General features: G+C 39.3%; 4 protein-coding genes across 10 annotated transcripts; all 4 read left to right on the top strand.

Annotated features, from left to right (window-relative positions):
- The first annotated feature begins 854 nt into the window (after positions 1–854).
- Positions 855–3,904, top strand: LOC118514167. The gene is made up of 6 exons (XM_036060831.1): positions 855–1,164; positions 1,254–1,324; positions 2,418–2,451; positions 2,514–2,554; positions 3,339–3,526; positions 3,642–3,904. The coding sequence occupies exons 1-5, from the start codon at positions 954–956 to the stop codon at positions 3,348–3,350; spliced, it is 369 nt and encodes a 122-aa protein (XP_035916724.1). The 5' UTR covers positions 855–953; the 3' UTR covers positions 3,351–3,526; positions 3,642–3,904.
- A 1,116-nt stretch (positions 3,905–5,020) lies between these two features.
- On the top strand, positions 5,021–8,225 carry LOC118514173. The gene is made up of 6 exons (XM_036060845.1): positions 5,021–5,323; positions 5,413–5,483; positions 6,740–6,773; positions 6,836–6,876; positions 7,660–7,847; positions 7,963–8,225. The coding sequence occupies exons 1-5, from the start codon at positions 5,113–5,115 to the stop codon at positions 7,669–7,671; spliced, it is 369 nt and encodes a 122-aa protein (XP_035916738.1). The 5' UTR covers positions 5,021–5,112; the 3' UTR covers positions 7,672–7,847; positions 7,963–8,225.
- A 1,175-nt stretch (positions 8,226–9,400) lies between these two features.
- Positions 9,401–12,429, top strand: LOC118514161. 3 transcript variants are annotated; one of them, XR_004906582.1, is made up of 4 exons: positions 9,451–9,644; positions 9,734–9,804; positions 11,983–12,170; positions 12,286–12,429. XR_004906582.1 is itself a non-coding variant. In XM_036060818.1 (3 exons), exons 1-3 carry the CDS (start codon positions 9,434–9,436, stop codon positions 10,887–10,889), a joined length of 309 nt encoding a protein of 102 aa, XP_035916711.1. In that variant the 5' UTR covers positions 9,427–9,433; the 3' UTR covers positions 10,890–11,640. The 3 variants fall into 3 exon arrangements, 2 of the variants coding, with proteins under 2 accessions (XP_035916700.1, XP_035916711.1); XM_036060818.1 differs by lacking the exons at positions 11,983–12,170; positions 12,286–12,429 and adding an exon at positions 10,863–11,640 and having other exon boundaries at positions 9,427–9,644; XM_036060807.1 differs by lacking the exons at positions 11,983–12,170; positions 12,286–12,429 and having other exon boundaries at positions 9,401–9,644; positions 9,734–10,285.
- Positions 12,430–13,749: 1,320 nt separating this feature from the next.
- LOC118513886 lies at positions 13,750–16,843 on the top strand. Of its 5 annotated transcripts, none has more exons than XR_004906530.1 (4): positions 13,774–13,967; positions 14,057–14,378; positions 14,410–15,526; positions 16,355–16,843. XR_004906530.1 is itself a non-coding variant. In XM_036060219.1 (3 exons), the coding sequence occupies exons 1-3, from the start codon at positions 13,757–13,759 to the stop codon at positions 15,213–15,215; spliced, it is 309 nt and encodes a 102-aa protein (XP_035916112.1). In that variant the 5' UTR covers positions 13,750–13,756; the 3' UTR covers positions 15,216–15,966. The 5 variants fall into 5 exon arrangements, 3 of the variants coding, with proteins under 3 accessions (XP_035916112.1, XP_035916122.1, XP_035916096.1); XR_004906529.1 differs by lacking the exon at positions 16,355–16,843 and having other exon boundaries at positions 14,410–15,423; positions 15,486–15,966; XM_036060219.1 differs by lacking the exon at positions 16,355–16,843 and having other exon boundaries at positions 13,750–13,967; positions 14,057–14,127; positions 15,189–15,966.
- The last annotated feature ends 6,491 nt before the right edge of the window (positions 16,844–23,334 follow it).

The following is a 23,334-nucleotide window of genomic DNA, read 5'->3' as shown; positions in this document are numbered from 1 at the left end:
CGAGCGATCGCTCAACTTACTCGCACTCCGCAATCCCACTTCATGCCTGAACGCTTCCACCAGTAGTGTGTTTGCCGAATATTCTTCCTGAGCATAAGCTGCCCTCACACTCCACCTCAATACAACCTTCCCTCTCCATTCCGGAACTCTCGTTCCGTTGAGGTGTTCGAAAAATTTCGCCTTGCGCTCGGCTCACACTCTCGCACTCTCACATAGTCCACCACTCTACGCTACTCCTGAATGCTCTCTCGTTCTATGTGTTGGAAATTCACACTTGTGGTAGAATGTTTACCAGACAGATCACAGGTAGATTTCAACTTGGCTTGGCTTGCTGCGCATGAAAGTGGATTATAAAGCTTAAAATTTTATATTTTACATACAAATATCATTCTTTTATAGTGTTTTTGGTGAAATAAACTTTAGCGTGTGGCTATTGAACGAGTTTAAGTGTATTCGCATGCGCAAAAGTGTTTGATCGTACTAGTGCAGTGAACCAAATAGTCGGTAGGTACCCAACCTAATGAAATTGTGTATAGTTTTTCACGTTCGTTTTTCATAACTTTTATACCTTTTCTAATAATTTCAGTACAAATTTCACTGCTAGTTAAACGCTATCAATATTTTGTTTTGAACGACCAGCTGCTGTAAACATTCTGAATAAAACGTTCGATTGCATCGTAAATTGCTCCTTGCAACTAGGTTTCTAAGAATTGTTCTTTTATATCCATAACAGCTGTGCTTGGAGCGGGGAGTATCCAATACAGCGAAAGGAAAGAGAAAGAGAGCATGAGAATATGGTGAGAACGAGTGCCGAGTACGCTCGCCGCTCACGCCCGGTCACTCAAGAAGGCTGAAACTCAAATGACTTTCAGCCTCGAGTTTCAGCTTCGACCATCACCATCGACGGATTACCGCTTCATAATAGTTCGGCAAGGCAACTATGGCCGATTCTTATGAAGGTTGAGGAACTGCCAGAAGCCCCGGTAATGTTAGTTGGGGCATATTGCGGATACACCAAGCCGGACAACATCGAGCAGTATTTGCGGCCACTCGTGACGGAAATAAATGAACTGCATGAGAGAGGTTTGATGTTCGGCGATAAAATGGTGCATACTAAACTACGCATGTTTGTCGCGGATTCACCTGCTCGCTGTTTTGTCAACGGTAAGTATTCAAATATGTGTTTAGCATGCGCACCTTATAATAATTTTGCAAGACAATATGGTAATATCGGCGATTATATTTCATTCTAGCTACCATTAGCTTCGTTGGAAAACATAGCTGCATGAAATGTTCCTGCGTTGGAGTGCACGAAGCGAACAAGGTAATTTTTGTTTATGTGGATGCTGAGTTGCGTACAGATGAAGGGTTCAGGAACAGGGTAGATAGAGAGCACCATAAAAGTTGGCGATAACCGTTAGAAGATATTAGCTGTTTTGATTTGATCAAAGATTCAATTGTAGCAGAACGTTTACATTTATTAGATATCGGGGTAACAAAAAAGATAGCAAGAGGTTTAGTAGAGCACAATTTTTTAGATTTTGGAAGATGGACAGCCCAACAACACGAAAACGTGTCTGATTTTCTAATTTCAACACAGCTTCCGGTAGAAATCAATAGAAGATTACGGCACGTTAAGTTTATTAGGTATTGGAAGGCAACAGAATTCCGCACGTTTCTCCATTACGTTAGCATAATTGTGTTTAAAGATTTTATGTGGGAAGAGGCTTTTAATCATTTCCTGCTCTATTTCTCTGCAATAACCATTTTCTCCAGTACAAAACACCATCATCTTTGGGCGCTTGCTAAAAAGATGTTGTATAAATTTGTAAAAGATTTTGCCAATTTTTATGGTCGTAGTAACTTAACCAGTAATGTCCACAACCTTATACACATTTATGATGACGTTGATAGGTTTGGTCCCTTAGATAAAATTTCAGCTTATGTTTTTGAACATAAGCTGAAATTATGGCCAATTTTAAAAACCAATGGTTCCTTAGTCATGAAAACTGTATTGTACAGTTTTTAGAAGCTAAGGAATCAGCTTCATCATCATCATCATCATCATCATCATCCTTTACAATAGTTGGTTTGCAATATAAATGCTGCGAAGAAATGTATAAAGTTTCGATAGAGGGGGACACTATCTCTCCTGTCGAATTATCGTCCACTGCTTTATATATTTATAAAGTAAGAAATAACACTCCTCGCCGCAGAGTGGAGCTGCCCCATCAAACGATTAAATGCAAATTAGTTGCTATACGTTTACCATCCCAATCGCTTGCCCGCCGCCCTGTTCAACCAACAATTCCTTCAACTACTACGGTATTTTTCCCCCTCCTTCATACTTTTTAGTTTTTGTAGCAAGACTTTTATATTTTTAAACATGTAAATTAATGTTTTTACTTCTTTTTTAGAGCAAGGATATACAATATCTTGTGTACCGCATAGGTAAGCTGAATAAAGTAATAAATATTTTAAATATATCTAATTCTTTCAATGTCTTTTTTCAGGTGGAACGTGGATAACAACGTTAAGAAAAATAGATTTTAGTGTATGATATAGTTTGCTTGATTTAATAACTAACACGTAAATTAAGTAAGATTTAATTTACTAATCACATTAACCTCTCTTAGTTTATTGCAAACTTAGATCACATGATGATAACAGTTATTAGCTAAGAAAAAAAAAATAACGGTAATGCACAGATTTGAGACAATAGCATGTTAATTGTGGGCTCTTCATGTTTTTCTAATCATTCCCACGTTACTTCATAGATTATGTATCCGTTCAATAGTCAAATCTGTGCATGGGAAAGAGGTGGGACATTTTTGTCATCATTTGATTTATCTTTTAGAATATTGATTTTAGAAATCTTTAAAACCTTTCACTGTTGTTCGTTTGAGTTCGCATTACAATCGTACATGTAAAATGGTTGACCTCATCATTCATTTCAAATTTTAAAAAAATTATACATTCAACAATACTAAAAACATATTACACCCTAATATAAGAGTAATGGTGAAAGATTTTGGTTTGTATTAAATTTTATTACAAACACAAACAATATTTCATATCAACTCACCATTCAGTTTTAATTTATCTAAAATTCATAAAATTCAATTATAATTCATTAACAACTTAACATTAATTCGTTTTTAAAATTCATACTAGTACTTTGTAAATTCATTGTTGCTATTGTTACAACTAACATTAGATGTTTTCTAACTTAGTATTTTCTTTGTTGGCTTTTGAACGATTACGTGCAATTGATTTTATTTTTTGTTTCATTGCAACGCGGCTTGCCGCATTTTTTAATTTCATTTTTATGAAATCAGAAACAATTTTAGCATCGATTACCTTTGGACCAACAGAAACAACTTCCTGAAACAGCCGTAAAATGTTGGTCTTATCATAAAACGGAATTTTTGGATTAGGCCGGCCATCCCCACTCCAACTGCATTTTGTCAAAAACATTTGACAAAACAATGCGTACAATAACTCGTGTAACCTCTGCTTGTAGAAGGTAACTAAAATTGCACTACACATTCGCGTTTTTACCTCGTCATAAAACTCCGCACATGACAACTTTTCATTGAAACGCTTCATATCATCTTCCGACGTAATTTTTTCCATTACAGATCCAGTATCCATGTTTGATGACGACGACGCCGGTACTACCAAGTTATCAATAAGATGATCTAGTTGGCATTTCATTGTGACCACTGCACTCATCGTTTTGGATACGTTCTTCGTATTTTCATCCAACTTTAGCTGCATGTGGTTTAATGTGATCAGAATTCGATCCAACTTTTCTTCGACAGACGCTGATTGATTAGCGACTGGTTGTTCGCTACCCTGGTAAACATACTGAATAAAACATTCGATTGCATCGCAAATTGCTCCTTGCAACTAGGTTTCTAAGAGTTGTTCTTTTATATCCATAACAGCTGTGCTTGGAGCGGGGAGCATCCAATACAGCGAAAGGAAAGAAAAAGGGAAAGAGAAAATTGAGAGCATGAGAATATGGTGAGAACGAGTGCCGAGTACGCTCGCCGCTCACGCCCGGTCACTCAAGAAGGCTGAAACTTAAATGACTTTCCCCGCTAACAGAGAGTAACTCATTTTGATGCTCCTCACTACCCCTGACTCACACTTTCGAGCGATCGCTCAACTTACTCGCACTCCGCAATCCCACTTCATGCCTGAACGCTTCCACCAGTAGTGTGTTTGCCGAATATTCTTCCTGAGCATAAGCTACCCTCACACTCCACCTCAATACTACCTTCCCTCTCCATTCCGGAACGCTCGTTCCGTTGAGGTGTTCGAAAAATTTCGCCTTGCGCTCGGCTCACACTCTCGCACTCTCACATAGTCCACCACTCTACGCTACTCCTGAATGCTCTCTCGTTCTATGTGTTGGAAATTCACACTTGTGGTAGAATGTTTACCAGACAGATCACAGGTAGATTTCAACTTGGCTTGGCTTGCTGCGCATGAAAGTGGATTATAAAGCTTAAAATTTTATATTTACAATACAAATATCATTCTTTTATAGTGTTTTTGGTGAAATAAACTTTAGCGTGTGGCTATTGAACGAGTTTAAGTGTATTCGCATGCGCAAAAGTGTTTGATCGTACTAGTGTAGTGAACCAAATAGTCGGTAGGTACCCAACCTAATGAAATTGTGTATAGTTTTTCACGTTCGTTTTTCATAACTTTTATACCTTTTCTAATAATGTCAGTACAAATTTCACTGCTAGTTAAACGCAATCAATATTTTGTTTTGATCGACCAGCTGCTGTAAACATTCTGAATAAAACGTTCGATTGCATCGTAAATTGCTCCTTGCAACTAGGTTTCTAAGAATTGTTCTTTTATATCCATAACAGCTGTGCTTGGAGCGGGGAGTATCCAATACAGCGAAAGGAAAGAGAAAGAGAGCATGAAAATATGGTGAGAACGAGTGCCGAGTACGCTCGCCGCTCACGCCCGGTCACTCAAGAAGGCTGAAACTCAAATGACTTTCAGCCTCGAGTTTCAGCTTCGACCATCACCATCGACGGATTACCGCTTCATAATAGTTCGGCAAGGCAACTATGGCCGATTCTTATGAAGGTTGAGGAACTGCCAGAAGCCCCGGTAATGTTAGTTGGGGCATATTGCGGATACACCAAGCCGGACAACATCGAGCAGTATTTGCGGCCACTCGTGACGGAAATAAATGAACTGCATGAGAGAGGTTTGATGTTCGGCGATAAAATGGTGCATACTAAACTACGCATGTTTGTCGCGGATTCACCTGCTCGCTGTTTTGTCAACGGTAAGTATTCAAATATGTGTTTAGCATGCGCACCTTATAATAATTTTGCAAGACAATATGGTAATATCGGCGATTATATTTCATTCTAGCTACCATTAGCTTCGTTGGAAAACATAGCTGCATGAAATGTTCCTGCGTTGGAGTGCACGAAGCGAACAAGGTAATTTTTGTTTATGTGGATGCTGAGTTGCGTACAGATGAAGGGTTCAGGAACAGGGTAGATAGAGAGCACCATAAAAGTTGGCGATAACCGTTAGAAGATATTAGCTGTTTTGATTTGATCAAAGATTCAATTGTAGCAGAACGTTTACATTTATTAGATATCGGGGTAACAAAAAAGATAGCAAGAGGTTTAGTAGAGCACAATTTTTTAGATTTTGGAAGATGGACAGCCCAACAACACGAAAACGTGTCTGATTTTCTAATTTCAACACAGCTTCCGGTAGAAATCAATAGAAGATTACGGCACGTTAAGTTTATTAGGTATTGGAAGGCAACAGAATTCCGCACGTTTCTCCATTACGTTAGCATAATTGTGTTTAAAGATTTTATGTGGGAAGAGGCTTTTAATCATTTCCTGCTCTATTTCTCTGCAATAACCATTTTCTCCAGTACAAAACACCATCATCTTTGGGCGCTTGCTAAAAAGATGTTGTATAAATTTGTAAAAGATTTTGCCAATTTTTATGGTCGTAGTAACTTAACCAGTAATGTCCACAACCTTATACACATTTATGATGACGTTGATAGGTTTGGTCCCTTAGATAAAATTTCAGCTTATGTTTTTGAAAACCATTTGCAATTTATTAAACGTTGCATTAGATCAGGCAATAGATGTTTAGAGCAGGTTATAACGAGAGGTAGAGAGTTTGAAAATATTAAGAGGGCTTATCATATAATAACACCAACCTATCCTAAGTTGTTGGTCAACGGCTCCGGCTTGCAAGTAAGAGATGATTTTTGTCTTACGGCCAATTTTAAAAACCAATGGTTCCTTAGTCATGAAAACTGTATTGTACAGTTTTTAGAAGCTAAGGAATCAGCTTCATCATCATCATCATCATCATCATCATCCTTTACAATAGTTGGTTTGCAATATAAATGCTGCAAAGAAATGTATAAAGTTTCGATAGAGGGGGACATTATCTCTCCTGTCGAATTATCGTCCACTGCTTTATATATTTATAAAGTAAGAAATAACACTCCTCGCCGCAGAGTGGAGCTGCCCCATCAAACGATTAAATGCAAATTAGTTGCTATACGTTTACCATCCCAATCGCTTGCCCGCCGCCCTGTTCAACCAACAATTCCTTCAACTACTACGGTATTTTTCCCCCTCCTTCATACTTTTTAGTTTTTGTAGCAAGACTTTTATATTTTTAAACATGTAAATTAATGTTTTTACTTCTTTTTTAGAGCAAGGATATACAATATCTTGTGTACCGCATAGGTAAGCTGAATAAAGTAATAAATATTTTAAATATATCTAATTCTTTCAATGTCTTTTTTCAGGTGGAACGTGGATAACAACGTTAAGAAAAATAGATTTTAGTGTATGATATAGTTTGCTTGATTTAATAACTAACACGTAAATTAAGTAAGATTTAATTTACTAATCACATTAACCTCTCTTAGTTTATTGCAAACTTAGATCACATGATGATAACAGTTATTAGCTAAGAAAAAAAAATAACGGTAATGCACAGATTTGAGACAATAGCATGTTAATTGTGGGCTCTTCATGTTTTTCTAATCATTCCCACGTTACTTCATAGATTATGTATCCGTTCAATAGTCAAATCTGTGCATGGGAAAGAGGTGGGACATTTTTGTCATCATTTGATTTATCTTTTAGAATATTGATTTTAGAAATCTTTAAAACCTTTCACTGTTGTTCGTTTGAGTTCGCATTACAATCGTACATGTAAAATGGTTGACCTCATCATTCATTTCAAATTTTAAAAAAATTATACATTCAACAATACTAAAAACATATTACACCCTAATATAAGAGTAATGGTGAAAGATTTTGGTTTGTATTAAATTTTATTACAAACACAAAAAATATTTCATATCAACTCACCATTCAGTTTTAATTTATCTAAAATTCATAAAATTCAATTATAATTCATTAACAACTTAACATTAATTCGTTTTTAAAATTCATACTAGTACTTTGTAAATTCATTGTTGCTATTGTTACAACTAACATTAGATGTTTTCTAACTTAGTATTTTCTTTGTTGGCTTTTGAACGATTACGTGCAATTGATTTTATTTTTTGTTTCATTGCAACGCGGCTTGCCGCATTTTTTAATTTCATTTTTATGAAATCAGAAACAATTTTAGCATCGATTACCTTTGGACCAACAGAAACAACTTCCTGAAACAGCCGTAAAATGTTGGTCTTATCATAAAACGGAATTTTTGGATTAGGCCGGCCATCCCCACTCCAACTGCATTTTGTCAAAAACATTTGACAAAACAATGCGTACAATAACTCGTGTAACCTCTGCTTGTAGAAGGTAACTAAAATTGCACTACACATTCGCGTTTTTACCTCGTCATAAAACTCCGCACATGACAACTTTTCATTGAAACGCTTCATATCATCTTCCGACGTAATTTTTTCCATTACAGATCCAGTATCCATGTTTGATGACGACGACGCCGGTACTACCAAGTTATCAATAAGATGATCTAGTTGGCATTTCATTGTGACCACTGCACTCATCGTTTTGGATACGTTCTTCGTATTTTCATCCAACTTTAGCTGCATGTGGTTTAATGTGATCAGAATTCGATCCAACTTTTCTTCGACAGACGCTGATTGATTAGCGACTGGTTGTTCGCTACCCTGGTAAACATACTGAATAAAACATTCGATTGCATCGCAAATTGCTCCTTGCAACTAGGTTTCTAAGAGTTGTTCTTTTATATCCATAACAGCTGTGCTTGGAGCGGGGAGCATCCAATACAGCGAAAGGAAAGAAAAAGGGAAAGAGAAAATTGAGAGCATGAGAATATGGTGAGAACGAGTGCCGAGTACGCTCGCCGCTCACGCCCGGTCACTCAAGAAGGCTGAAACTTAAATGACTTTCCCCGCTAACAGAGAGTAACTCATTTTGATGCTCCTCACTACCCCTGACTCACACTTTCGAGCGATCGCTCAACTTACTCGCACTCCGCAATCCCACTTCATGCCTGAACGCTTCCACCAGTAGTGTGTTTGCCGAATATTCTTCCTGAGCATAAGCTACCCTCACACTCCTCCTCGATACTACCTTCCCTCTCCATTCCGGAACGCTCGTTCCGTTGAGGTGTTCGAAAAATTTCGCCTTGCGCTCGGCTCACACTCTCGCACTCTCACATAGTCCACCACTCTACGCTACTCCTGAATGCTCTCTCGTTCTATGTGTTGGAAATTCAAACTTGTGGTAGAATGTTTACCAGACAGATCACAGGTAGATTTCAACTTGGCTTGGCTTGCTGCGCATGAAAGTGGATTATAAAGCTTAAAATTTTATATTTACAATACAAATATCATTCTTTTATAGTGTTTTTGGTGAAATAAACTTTAGCGTGTGGCTATTGAACGAGTTTAAGTGTATTCGCATGCGCAAAAGTGTTTGATCGTACTAGTGCAGTGAACCAAATAGTCGGTAGGTACCCAACCTAATGAAATTGTGTATAGTTTTTCACGTTCGTTTTTCATAACTTTTATACCTTTTCTAATAATGTCAGTACAAATTTCACTGCTAGTTAAACGCAATCAATATTTTGTTTTGATCGACCAGCTGCTGTAAACATTCTGAATAAAACGTTCGATTGCATCGTAAATTGCTCCTTGCAACTAGGTTTCTAAGAATTGTTCTTTTATATCCATAACAGCTGTGCTTGGAGCGGGGAGTATCCAATACAGCGAAAGGAAAGAGAAAGAGAGCATGAGAATATGGTGAGAACGAGTGCCGAGTACGCTCACCGCTCACGCCCGGTCACTCAAGAAGGCTGAAACTCAAATGACTTTCAGCCTCGAGTTTCAGCTTCGACCATCACCATCGACGGATTACCGCTTCATAATAGTTCGGCAAGGCAACTATGGCCGATTCTTATGAAGGTTGAGGAACTGCCAGAAGCCCGGGTAATGTTAGTTGGGGCATATTGCGGATACACCAAGCCGGACAACATCGAGCAGTATTTGCGGCCACTCGTGACGGAAATAAATGAACTGCATGAGAGAGGTTTGATGTTCGGCGATAAAATGGTGCATACTAAACTACGCATGTTTGTCGCGGATTCACCTGCTCGCTGTTTTGTCAACGGTAAGTATTCAAATATGTGTTTAGCATGCGCACCTTATAATAATTTTGCAAGACAATATGGTAATATCGGCGATTATATTTCATTCTAGCTACCATTAGCTTCGTTGGAAAACATAGCTGCCTGAAATGTTCCTGCGTTGGAGTGCACGAAGCGAACAAGGTAATTTTTGTTTATGTGGATGCTGAGTTGCGTACAGATGAAGGGTTCAGGAACAGGGTAGATAGAGAGCACCATAAAAGTTGGCGATAACCGTTAGAAGATATTAGCTGTTTTGATTTGATCAAAGATTCAATTGTAGCAGAACGTTTACATTTATTAGATATCGGGGTAACAAAAAAGATAGCAAGAGGTTTAGTAGAGCACAATTTTTTAGATTTTGGAAGATGGACAGCCCAACAACACGAAAACGTGTCTGATTTTCTAATTTCAACACAGCTTCCGGTAGAAATCAATAGAAGATTACGGCACGTTAAGTTTATTAGGTATTGGAAGGCAACAGAATTCCGCACGTTTCTCCATTACGTTAGCATAATTGTGTTTAAAGATTTTATGTGGGAAGAGGCTTTTAATCATTTCCTGCTCTATTTCTCTGCAATAACCATTTTCTCCAGTACAAAACACCATCATCTTTGGGCGCTTGCTAAAACGATGTTGTATAAATTTGTAAAAGATTTTGCCAATTTTTATGGTCGTAGTTACTTAACCAGTAATGTCCACAACCTTATACACATTTATGATGACGTTGATAGGTTTGGTCCCTTAGATAAAATTTCAGCTTATGTTTTTGAAAACCATTTGCAATTTATTAAACGTTGCATTAGATCAGGCAATAGATGTTTAGAGCAGGTTATAACGAGAGGTAGAGAGTTTGAAAATATTAAGAGGGCTTATCATATAATAACACCAACCTATCCTAAGTTGTTGGCCAACGGCTCCGGCTTGCAAGTAAGAGATGATTTTTGTCTTACGGCCAATTTTAAAAACCAATGGTTCCTTAGTCATGAAAACTGTATTGTACAGTTTTTAGAAGCTAAGGAATCAGCTTCATCATCATCATCATCATCATCATCATCATCCTTTACAATAGTTGGTTTGCAATATAAATGCTGCGAAGAAATGTATAAAGTTTCGATAGAGGGGGACACTATCTCTCCTGTCGAATTATCGTCCACTGCTTTATATATTTATAAAGTAAGAAATAACACTCCTCGCCGCAGAGTGGAGCTGCCCCATCAAACGATTAAATGCAAATTAGTTGCTATACGTTTACCATCCCAATCGCTTGCCCGCCGCCCTGTTCAACCAACAATTCCTTCAACTACTACGGTATTTTTCCCCCTCCTTCATACTTTATAGTTTTTGTAGCAAGACTTTTATATTTTTAAACATGTAAATTAATGTTTTTACTTCTTTTTTAGAGCAGGGATATACAATATCTTGTGTACCGCATAGGTAAGCTGAATAAAGTAATAAGTATTTTAAATATATCTAATTCTTTCAATGTCTTTTTTCAGGTGGAACGTGGATAACAACGTTAAGAAAAATAGATTTTAGTGTATGATATAGTTTGCTTGATTTAATAACTAACACGTAAATTAAGTAAGATTTAATTTACTAATCACATTAACCTCTCTTAGTTTATTGCAAACTTAGATCACATGATGATAACAGTTATTAGCTAAGAAAAAAAAATAACGGTAATGCACAGATTTGAGACAATAGCATGTTAATTGTGGGCTCTTCATGTTTTTCTAATCATTCCCACGTTACTTCATAGATTATGTATCCGTTCAATAGTCAAATCTGTGCATGGGAAAGAGGTGGGACATTTTTGTCATCATTTGATTTATCTTTTAGAATATTGATTTTAGAAATCTTTAAAACCTTTCACTGTTGTTCGTTTGAGTTCGCATTACAATCGTACATGTAAAATGGTTGACCTCATCATTCATTTCAAATTTTAAAAAAATTATACATTCAACAATACTAAAAACATATTACACCCTAATATAAGAGTAATGGTGAAAGATTTTGGTTAGTTTTAAATTTTATACAAACACAAACAATATTTCATATCAACTCACCATTCAGTTTTAATTTATCTAAAATTCATAAAATTCAATTATAATTCATTAACAACTTAACATTAATTCGTTTTTAAAATTCATACTAGTACTTTGTAAATTCATTGTTGCTATTGTTACAACTAACATTAGATGTTTTCTAACTTAGTATTTTCTTTGTTGGCTTTTGAACGATTACGTGCAATTGATTTTATTTTTTGTTTCATTGCAACGCGGCTTGCCGCATTTTTTAATTTCATTTTTATGAAATCAGAAACAATTTTAGCATCGATTACCTTTGGACCAACAGAAACAACTTCCTGAAACAGCCGTAAAATGTTGGTCTTATCATAAAACGGAATTTTTGGATTAGGCCGGCCATCCCCACTCCAACTGCATTTTGTCAAAAACATTTGACAAAACAATGCGTACAATAACTCGTGTAACCTCTGCTTGTAGAAGGTAACTAAAATTGCACTACACATTCGCGTTTTTACCTCGTCATAAAACTCCGCACATGACAACTTTTCATTGAAACGCTTCATATCATCTTCCGACGTAATTTTTTCCATTACAGATCCAGTATCCATGTTTGATGACGACGACGCCGGTACTACCAAGTTATCAATAAGATGATCTAGTTGGCATTTCATTGTGACCACTGCACTCATCGTTTTGGATACGTTCTTCGTATTTTCATCCAACTTTAGCTGCATGTGGTTTAATGTGATCAGAATTCGTTCCAACTTTTCTTCGACAGACGCTGATTGATTAGCGACTGGTTGTTCGCTACCCTGGTAAACATACTGAATAAAACATTCGATTGCATCGCAAATTGCTCCTTGCAACTAGGTTTCTAAGAGTTGTTCTTTTATATCCATAACAGCTGTGCTTGGAGCGGGGAGCATCCAATACAGCGAAAGGAAAGAAAAAGGGAAAGAGAAAATTGAGAGCATGAGAATATGGTGAGAACGAGTGCCGAGTACGCTCGCCGCTCACGCCCGGTCACTCAAGAAGGCTGAAACTTAAATGACTTTCCCCGCTAACAGAGAGTAACTCATTTTGATGCTCCTCACTACCCCTGACTCACACTTTCGAGCGATCGCTCAACTTACTCGCACTCCGCAATCCCACTTCATGCCTGAACGCTTCCACCAGTAGTGTGTTTGCCGAATATTCTTCCTGAGCATAAGCTACCCTCACACTCCTCCTCGATACTACCTTCCCTCTCCATTCCGGAACGCTCGTTCCGTTGAGGTGTTCGAAAAATTTCGCCTTGCGCTCGGCTCACACTCTCGCACTCTCACATAGTCCACCACTCTACGCTACTCCTGAATGCTCTCTCGTTCTATGTGTTGGAAATTCAAACTTGTGGTAGAATGTTTACCAGACAGATCACAGGTAGATTTCAACTTGGCTTGGCTTGCTGCGCATGAAAGTGGATTATAAAGCTTAAAATTTTATATTTTACATACAAATATCATTCTTTTATAGTGTTTTTGGTGAAATAAACTTTAGCGTGTGGCTATTGAACGAGTTTAAGTGTATTCGCATGCGCAAAAGTGTTTGATCGTACTAGTGCAGTGAACCAAATAGTCGGTAGGTACCCAACCTAATGAAATTGTGTATAGTTTTTCACGTTCGTTTTTCATAACTTTTATACCTTTTCTAATAATGTCAGTACAAATTTCACTGCTAGTTAAACGCAATCAATATTTTGTTTTGATCGACCAGCTGCTGTAAACATTCTGAATAAAACGTTCGATTGCATCGTAAATTGCTCCTTGCAACTAGGTTTCTAAGAATTGTTCTTTTATATCCATAACAGCTGTGCTTGGAGCGGGGAGTATCCAATACAGCGAAAGGAAAGAGAAAGAGAGCATGAGAATATGGTGAGAACGAGTGCCGAGTACGCTCACCGCTCACGCCCGGTCACTCAAGAAGGCTGAAACTCAAATGACTTTCAGCCTCGAGTTTCAGCTTCGACCATCACCATCGACGGATTACCGCTTCATAATAGTTCGGCAAGGCAACTATGGCCGATTCTTATGAAGGTTGAGGAACTGCCAGAAGCCCGGGTAATGTTAGTTGGGGCATATTGCGGATACACCAAGCCGGACAACATCGAGCAGTATTTGCGGCCACTCGTGACGGAAATAAATGAACTGCATGAGAGAGGTTTGATGTTCGGCGATAAAATGGTGCATACTAAACTACGCATGTTTGTCGCGGATTCACCTGCTCGCTGTTTTGTCAACGGTAAGTATTCAAATATGTGTTTAGCATGCGCACCTTATAATAATTTTGCAAGACAATATGGTAATATCGGCGATTATATTTCATTCTAGCTACCATTAGCTTCGTTGGAAAACATAGCTGCCTGAAATGTTCCTGCGTTGGAGTGCACGAAGCGAACAAGGTAATTTTTGTTTATGTGGATGCTGAGTTGCGTACAGATGAAGGGTTCAGGAACAGGGTAGATAGAGAGCACCATAAAAGTTGGCGATAACCGTTAGAAGATATTAGCTGTTTTGATTTGATCAAAGATTCAATTGTAGCAGAACGTTTACATTTATTAGATATCGGGGTAACAAAAAAGATAGCAAGAGGTTTAGTAGAGCACAATTTTTTAGATTTTGGAAGATGGACAGCCCAACAACACGAAAACGTGTCTGATTTTCTAATTTCAACACAGCTTCCGGTAGAAATCAATAGAAGATTACGGCACGTTAAGTTTATTAGGTATTGGAAGGCAACAGAATTCCGCACGTTTCTCCATTACGTTAGCATAATTGTGTTTAAAGATTTTATGTGGGAAGAGGCTTTTAATCATTTCCTGCTCTATTTCTCTGCAATAACCATTTTCTCCAGTACAAAACACCATCATCTTTGGGCGCTTGCTAAAAAGATGTTGTATAAATTTGTAAAAGATTTTGCCAATTTTTATGGTCGTAGTAACTTAACCAGTAATGTCCACAACCTTATACACATTTATGATGACGTTGATAGGTTTGGTCCCTTAGATAAAATTTCAGCTTATGTTTTTGAAAACCATTTGCAATTTATTAAACGTTGCATTAGATCAGGCAATAGATGTTTAGAGCAGGTTATAACGAGAGGTAGAGAGTTTGAAAATATTAAGAGGGCTTATCATATAATAACACCAACCTATCCTAAGTTGTTGGCCAACGGCTCCGGCTTGCAAGTAAGAGATGATTTTTGTCTTACGGCCAATTTTAAAAACCAATGGTTCCTTAGTCATGAAAACTGTATTGTACAGTTTTTAGAAGCTAAGGAATCAGCTTCATCATCATCATCATCATCATCATCATCATCATCCTTTACAATAGTTGGTTTGCAATATAAATGCTGCGAAGAAATGTATAAAGTTTCGATAGAGGGGGACACTATCTCTCCTGTCGAATTATCGTCCACTGCTTTATATATTTATAAAGTAAGAAATAACACTCCTCGCCGCAGAGTGGAGCTGCCCCATCAAACGATTAAATGCAAATTAGTTGCTATACGTTTACCATCCCAATCGCTTGCCCGCCGCCCTGTTCAACCAACAATTCCTTCAACTACTACGGTATTTTTCCCCCTCCTTCATACTTTATAGTTTTTGTAGCAAGACTTTTATATTTTTAAACATGTAAATTAATGTTTTTACTTCTTTTTTAGAGCAGGGATATACAATATCTTGTGTACCGCATAGGTAAGCTGAATAAAGTAATAAGTATTTTAAATATATCTAATTCTTTCAATGTCTTTTTTCAGGTGGAACGTGGATAACAACGTTAAGAAAAATAGATTTTAGTGTATGATATAGTTTGCTTGATTTAATAACTAACACGTAAATTAAGTAAGATTTAATTTACTAATCACATTAACCTCTCTTAGTTTATTGCAAACTTAGATCACATGATGATAACAGTTATTAGCTAAGAAAAAAAAATAACGGTAATGCACAGATTTGAGACAATAGCATGTTAATTGTGGGCTCTTCATGTTTTTCTAATCATTCCCACGTTACTTCATAGATTATGTATCCGTTCAATAGTCAAATCTGTGCATGGGAAAGAGGTGGGACATTTTTGTCATCATTTGATTTATCTTTTAGAATATTGATTTTAGAAATCTTTAAAACCTTTCACTGTTGTTCGTTTGAGTTCGCATTACAATCGTACATGTAAAATGGTTGACCTCATCATTCATTTCAAATTTTAAAAAAATTATACATTCAACAATACTAAAAACATATTACACCCTAATATAAGAGTAATGGTGAAAGATTTTGGTTAGTTTTAAATTTTATACAAACACAAACAATATTTCATATCAACTCACCATTCAGTTTTAATTTATCTAAAATTCATAAAATTCATTTATAATTCATTAACAACTTAACATTAATTCGTTTTTAAAATTCATACTAGTACTTTGTAAATTCATTGTTGCTCGTATAACTATTTCATATGGTAATTAAACTATAAAATATGAAGAAATTTTACAACTAACATTACATGTTTTCTAACTTAGTATTTTTTTTTTGTTGGCTTTTGAACGATTACGTGCAATTGATTTTATTTTTTGTTTCATTGCAACGCGGCTTGCCGCATTTTTTAATTTAATTTTTATGAAATCAGAAACAATTTTAGCATCGATTACCTTTGGACCAACAGAAACAACTTCCTGAAACAGCCGTAAAATGTTGGTCTTATCATAAAACGGAATTTTTGGATTAGGCCGGCCATCCCCACTCCAACTGCATTTTGTCAAAAACATTTGACAAAACAATGCGTACAATAACTCGTGTAAACTCTGCTTGTAGAAGGTAACTAAAATTGCACTACACATTCGCGTTTTTACCTCGTCATAAAACTCCGCACATGACAACTTTTCATTGAAACGCTTCATATCTTCTTCCGACGTAATTTTTTCCATTACAGATCCAGTATCAATGTTTGATGACAACGACGCCGGTACTACCAAGTTATCAATAAGATGATCTAGTTGGCATTTCATTGTGACCACTGCACTCATCGTTTTGGATACGTTCTTCGTATTTTCATCCAACTTTAGCTGCATGTGGTTTAATGTGATCAGAATTCGATCCAACTTTTCTTCGACAGACGCTGATTGATTAGCGACTGGTTTTTCGCTACCCTGGTAAACATACTGAATAAAACATTCAATTGCATCGCAAATTGCTCCTTGCAACTAGGTTTCTAAGAATTGTTCTTTTATATCCATAACAGCTGTGCTTGGAGCGGGGAGTATCCAATACAGCGAAAGGAAAGAGAAAGAGAGCATGAGAATATAGTGAGAACGAGTGCCGAGTACGCTCGCCGCTCACGCCCGGTCACTCAAGAAGGCTGAAACTCAAATGACTTTCAGCCTCGAGTTTCAGCTTGCATGTTGCGCGACATCCTGCCAAGCGGGTGGGCGGGCGGGCGGGCGGCTTGCATGACAGAGAGTAACTCATTTTGATGCTCCTCACTACCCCTGACCCACACTTTCGAGCGATCGCTCAACTTACTCGCACTCCGCAATCCCACTTCATGCCTGAACGCTTCCACCAGTAGTGTGTTTGCCGAATATTCTTCCTGAGCATAAGCTACCCTCACACTCCACCTCGATACTACCTTCCCTCTCCATTCCGGAACGCTCGTTCCGTTGAGGTGTTCGAAAAATTTCGCCTTGCGCTCGGCTCACACTCTCGCACTCTCACATAGTCCACCACTCTACGCTACTCCTGAATGCTCTCTCGTTCTATGTGTTGGAAATTCACACTTGTGGTAGAAGGTTTACCAGACAGATCACAGGTAGATAAACAGTTTTCAACTTGGCTTGGCTTGGTGCGCATGAAAGTGGATTCTAAAGCTTAAAATTTTATATTTTAAATACAAATATCATTCTTTTATAGTGTTTTTGGTGAAATAAACTTTAGCGTGTGGCTATTGAACGAGTTTAAGTGTATTCGCATGCGCAAAAGTGTTTGATCGTACTAGTGCAGTGAACCAAATAGTCGGTAGGTACCCAACCTAATGAAATTGTGTATAGTTTTTCACGTTCGTTTTTCATAACTTTTATACCTTTTCTAATAATTTCAGTACAAATTTCACTGCTAGTTAAACGCTATCAATATTTTGTTTTGAACGACCAGCTGCTGTAAACATTCTGAATAAAACGTTCGATTGCATCGTAAATTGCTCCTTGCAACTAGGTTTCTAAGAATTGTTCTTTTATATCCATAACAGCTGTGCTTGGAGCGGGGAGTATCCAATACAGCGAAAGGAAAGAGAAAGAGAGCATGAGAATATGGTGAGAACGAGTGCCGAGTACGCTCGCCGCTCACGCCCGGTCACTCAAGAAGGCTGAAACTCAAATGACTTTCAGCCTCGAGTTTCAGCTTCGACCATCACCATCGACGGATTACCGCTTCATAATAGTTCGGCAAGGCAACTATGGCCGATTCTTATGAAGGTTGAGGAACTGCCAGAAGCCCCGGTAATGTTAGTTGGGGCATATTGCGGATACACCAAGCCGGACAACATCGAGCAGTATTTGCGGCCACTCGCGACGGAAATAAATGAACTGCCTGAGAGAGGTTTGATGTTCGGCGATAAAATGGTGCATACTAAACTACGCATGTTTGTCGCGGATTCACCTGCTCGCTGTTTTGTCAACGGTAAGTATTCAAATATGTGTTTAGCATGCGCACCTTATAATAATTTTGCAAGACAATATGGTAATATCGGCGATTATATTTCATTCTAGCTACCATTAGCTTCGTTGGAAAACATAACGGAGTGGAAACGAGTGGGGCGCCTCTGGCCTATGACAGCTTGGATTTCGGAAATGGAAAGGAAATGGGTGAAAAAACTACGTGAGACCACGTGTTCGAACTGTTATAATTAGCTAAATCCCCACTCGTCATACAAGTGCTCGAATCCGCATGCAACGTCCTAATTTTGTGTCACAAGCCCGCCGGCCATACAAAATTGAGGACGTTTTTATATGGGCTGAGGACATTATGAGGACGTTCGGATTCGGGCTTATGGGGTGGTGTGCGTGAGCGTTTGTGCTCCAGCGGTATACATGTGTGTGTGATCACGCTGTTTGTATGTATTGTGATATGTGTTTTCTTTCGCCTTGCCACTATTTGCTTCACAAACAAAACAGCTCTTTTTAAAATCATTTATTAAAAGAGGCTTTGGCCCTCAGAGACCTCATCCGCCTCTTTAAACACTCCGATAGTATCCGATGCCGGCTCCGAAACACATCCGGAAGCTTCCTACGCCGGCTCCGAAAGAGAGCCAAAGGCTTTCATTGCACTACGTTTTTCCCGCAAATTTTTAACACAATTGATTAATGCGACGGTCCCTCCGATACAGGAGCGATCTCGACGTGACGCGGATGTTTTGGCTGGCAAATTTGCTTTGCCTAAACACAATTCTAATCCATAACAGCAACTGCGGCCAATGGTTTGTTTCCGTGCCGGCACCGTACCTGTCAAGTCTACACCGACGCGACAATACATACCAATACCGCGCGTTTACACGGTCGAGCAGTGGCATACACACGTATACACATCGACACAGGCTGTGGAAGAATTGACAGAGCAGCACAGACGATCATTGCCGTACTGGCAAAGAGGGATATCAATATGGAATGTTGCACACGAGCACAAAATTGGGTACAAAGCTGAGGACGTTGTGCGGAAACTGCTCGACAGGACCAGTGGGTTGGAACCGAAATTGACAGTGCCCAACTGACATCTGTTATACAAAAAAGGCTAAATTTCAAAAAAAAAATTGCCCGATCCCCGCCATAACTGCTCGCTTCATGCGCGAATGCTCGTCACGCTCTTAGAGCAGCTCAGCACCATACCAGTTCGCCGTTGGAACGAGCAGCACAGCACACACCCGTTTGCTCTCGCGTGCAGAGGCGCTCAAACATTTTCTCACTTCCCGCAATGTGCCGTGCACTGCTCGAACCATGATCTTCCGCTTGAGAGCCCCTGAGTGCGAGAGAGCGAACACACGTGTGCAGGGGCGCTCGAACTGTTTCTCGCGCGCCGTTTTGGTACTGGCATGCAGCGCGCATTTTAAAACCGTCTGGACACCCCTGCAAACTTCTGCTTCTCTCTTTCCTTATTGGCTCTGCCCTGAGCACGCTGAGCGGCAGTCGTGTTCTGAATGTGATGGAGGGAGGGCGTTCCACGCGCACGGATAAGCCGAGGCGCATGACCCGGTGTTTCAATGCAGATGGTGTTAGGATTGTTCGTGTGTGAGCTGCGGTAGCCTGGAGCTTCACTTTGTGACGATCGATTGGTGTTTGCCGCTTCCCGTAACATGTTTTCTGCGAGAACGTAGGTATGGTGCAGCATCTCATGTACGACGAAGAGCACCATGAGTTGAGACTCACCGTCTTGTTTTTTCCCCCTAAAGGAACCCTGGCGAACACGAGGAGTGCAACGGAGAGAAAGAAACATGAACGGGTTTGTTGAATAAATAAAAAATCATTCATTCATATCACATTCTAATCCGAGTGTTATTGTTTGCTTTGTTTTGATTTGCGCTGCCATAGCGCCTCTGGCCTATGACAGCTTGGATCCGAAGGAAATGGGTGAAAAAACTACGTGAAACCACGCGTTCGAACTGTTATAATTAGCTAAATCTGCTGCTCTCTAAGGCAAGATTAAGCATCGAGATTTAGCTAAAAGAACTCGAAAACCGCTATAAGCCTGCTATAAAATGTCAGTTGGGTGTAGAAGGAGAAATGTCATCGTGAGGCGGAGCCCTGTAAAGGTCCAAACAATTGAAGGGTTCCGTGGGAGGAAGAGGAAACGATGCACAAGCGAGCTATCATTCAGTTATCGTTCAGTTGCCGCCAAGGAAGCACTATTTTGAAATTGTAAATCATTTGTACGATCCGAATGTTTGCGTGAATAAAGTAGATTTACCGAACTTTGGTTTGTAAAGAAATTGAGCGCGGCAGTGCCGCAACAAATTTTCAAAATAATTAGTGGCGCGTATTGAATGAAGTGTGTGTGCGTGCGCGTGGAAAGCTAAGAAGCAATTCCCGGAACTGTTTGCGTCGGTGGTCCGATCGTGGACATGCGCTAACGTGTCCGTGTGTGCGTGTGCATGGAAAGCAAAGAAGCATTCCCAAGAACAGTTCGCATCGGTGGTCCTATCGAGGACATGTACTAACGTGTCCGTGCGTGCGTGTGTGTGTGTGTTCGTGTCGGTGGTCTGATCGAGGACATGTGCTAACGTGTCGGAGTGTGGAAAGCAAAGACGCATTTCCAAGAACAGTTCGTGTCGGTGGTCCGATTGTGGACATGTGCTAATGTGATTGTGTGTGGATGTTAGGGAGTGGCATTGTTGTCCTCTGGCGTGGTACACAAGAGTACATTGTCTCCTGGAACAGCTAGCGTCGTGGTCCAATTGTGGACAAACGTTAACGTTTTGTGTTCGACCGTGTTCGAGTGAATACGAGTGTAAGAATATTGCACAATTTGGACTATAGTGCCGTGTTCTTGTAATTGTGTGAGTGTGCATGAGCATCAACAAACGCTACTTTTGGAAGCCAGCTTGGTGAAAGACGATCATATCAAGCGTGTGTGTGCAGTTCCGGCAATAAGCAGACGGACTGCAGAAACCATTGTCCAGAAACGAACTTCTGGGGAAGCGACAGCAACAAGTCAACAGCTTTGAATGCCGAATACACGCAGCAAGAAAATAAATGACGACGCTGAAGCCGGACCCAGCGGGTTACACATGAATCCTTCGTCAGAAAACAGCGATGAAGAGGGGCTTAGATCAGACGGTCGTAAAAAACATGGCATTAGAAACGGCAGAAGAAATGTTACGACAGATTGCGGAGGAAAATGCTCGTCATAGTAAGGAAATAGCTCTACGGAAGGAACTTTATGAGCTGAAAAGGAAACATCAGAAAGAATTGGAAGAAATGGAACGAACATACCAGCAGCTTAATATCAGCCATCCTATTGTGGAAACTAAGCCAGCTTTGTCGAAGGCACTGAGTATTACTCCCGAACATCATTTAGCTAGAAAATTCGTGAGTACCAGCTTGCCGAGGTTTAGCGGTAAGGCTGAAGATTGGCCGCTTTTCATAAGCAGCTATAATTACACAACGGAAGCCTGCGGATTCTCCAACCTAGAAAATATCAAACGTCTACAAGATTGCTTAACTGGGGACGCTTTAGAACAAGTTCGAGGATCGCTTATGGTACCAGAAACCGTTCCAAGTGTCATTGAAGACTTGAAAAATCTTTTTGGAAGACCACAAAAAGTATTGAAAGGGTTGCTCAAGAAAGTTCGCGAAACGAAAGCACCCACTGATGATCAGATTGATACATTCATAATGTTTGGAATGAAAGTTAAGCAACTCAACAAACATCTAGTAGCTTGCGATATGACTGAACATCTAGGAAATCCATTATTGGTCGAAGAATTAGTAGGAAAGTTTCCTACTAGCTATAAACGGGAATGGATTCGCTATAAGAACGGCAAAGCTGAGAGTGCTTTATGTTTGTTCAACAAATTCATCCAATCCGTGGTGAGCGAGCTAGTAGAAGTTGCCGAGTATGAAGCAGAGCCTCCAACGCGACGTGATAGTAACGAGTCTAATCATAAAGCATTTAACAAAAAGAAGCCAATGAACACCGGAAGATATAAGAAAGAATATTCCAATATCCACAATTCAAAGGATACTGCTGTTACTACCAAGAACTCGAGCTGTTGGATTTGCAAGCAATTGGGACACACACTAAATAATTGCAACCAATTTCAAAAGATGACGGTGTCAGAGAGATTAGGTGCGGCAGAGAAAAAGAAGCTGTGTAAAACGTGTTTGAGCAAATTTTGTCGCGGAATATGTTCAAGATCTTTGCGGTGCGAAGTAGATGGCTGCGGAAAACAGCATCACACGTTGGTACATCGAACTGAAGAGCACGTTCAGCTACAGAACGTCGAAACGAGCCGTTGCGAATTACATGGACCGGAAATATAAGTCGCATTGAAGACCGATCCAGGAAGTTGGATCTCTTAATATCAAGCCAAGGTTCATCAGAGAAATGGAAACTATTTGAAACTCGTACAGTTTCTGGACTAATGCTGCCGAATCAATCCTTGAGATTGGCTGATGTCGTGAAACGTTACAAACATCTGGAAAATATTCCAATAAACGAAAATAGTCAACAAAAACCTTTGATGATAATAGGGCTTAATAACATTGAGTTGTTTGCTGCATTAGAGACCAGAGTTGGTAATTCTGGCGAACCGGTTGCGGTAAGATCCAAGATAGGCTGGACAGTTTACGGTGTAGACAACAGTGTTTCGGCTCCACATGTCATATTAAACTTTCATTGCATCACCACAATGACCAATCGAGAACTTCACGACACGGTGGGCGACCAGTATAAATTGGAGCAAATGAGTGCTCCTGCCTTTGAAATGCCGATGGCTCCCGAGGAAAAACGGGCATCAGATATTCTCCGGAAAACAACTAGAAGAATAGGGAATCGATTCGAAACGGGGTTGCTTTGGCGAGAAGAGAATCGAGTTTTTCCTGATAGCTATCCTGCAGCAGAGAA

This window comes from Anopheles stephensi, chromosome X (genome assembly GCF_013141755.1).
Source record: "Anopheles stephensi strain Indian chromosome X, UCI_ANSTEP_V1.0, whole genome shotgun sequence".
In the NCBI taxonomy this organism is placed as follows: Eukaryota; Metazoa; Arthropoda; class Insecta; order Diptera; family Culicidae; genus Anopheles; species Anopheles stephensi.
The sequence above is the reverse complement of the archived record's forward strand: the minus strand, read 5'-3'. Positions and strand labels throughout refer to the sequence as shown.

What these genes read in the sequence shown, in the direction of transcription:
- LOC118514167 (XM_036060831.1), top strand. Translation starts at nt 954, where the DNA reads ATGAAGGTTGAGGAACTGCCAGAAGCCCCGGTAATGTTAGTTGGGGCA. An exon ending in GAGTGCACGAAGCGAACAAG is followed by an intron (nt 1,325 to 2,417) that starts GTAATTTTTGTT and finishes CTTCTTTTTTAG; the next exon opens with AGCAAGGATATACAATATCT. An exon ending in ATATCTTGTGTACCGCATAG is followed by an intron (nt 2,452 to 2,513) that starts GTAAGCTGAATA and finishes GTCTTTTTTCAG; the next exon opens with GTGGAACGTGGATAACAACG.
- LOC118514173 (XM_036060845.1), top strand. Translation starts at nt 5,113, where the DNA reads ATGAAGGTTGAGGAACTGCCAGAAGCCCCGGTAATGTTAGTTGGGGCA. An exon ending in GAGTGCACGAAGCGAACAAG is followed by an intron (nt 5,484 to 6,739) that starts GTAATTTTTGTT and finishes CTTCTTTTTTAG; the next exon opens with AGCAAGGATATACAATATCT. An exon ending in ATATCTTGTGTACCGCATAG is followed by an intron (nt 6,774 to 6,835) that starts GTAAGCTGAATA and finishes GTCTTTTTTCAG; the next exon opens with GTGGAACGTGGATAACAACG.
- LOC118514161 (XM_036060807.1), top strand. Translation starts at nt 9,434, where the DNA reads ATGAAGGTTGAGGAACTGCCAGAAGCCCGGGTAATGTTAGTTGGGGCA. An exon ending in TGCTCGCTGTTTTGTCAACG is followed by an intron (nt 9,645 to 9,733) that starts GTAAGTATTCAA and finishes ATTTCATTCTAG; the next exon opens with CTACCATTAGCTTCGTTGGA.
- LOC118513886 (XM_036060203.1), top strand. Translation starts at nt 14,352, where the DNA reads ATGGACAGCCCAACAACACGAAAACGT. An exon ending in GCCCAACAACACGAAAACGT is followed by an intron (nt 14,379 to 14,409) that starts GTCTGATTTTCT and finishes ACACAGCTTCCG; the next exon opens with GTAGAAATCAATAGAAGATT.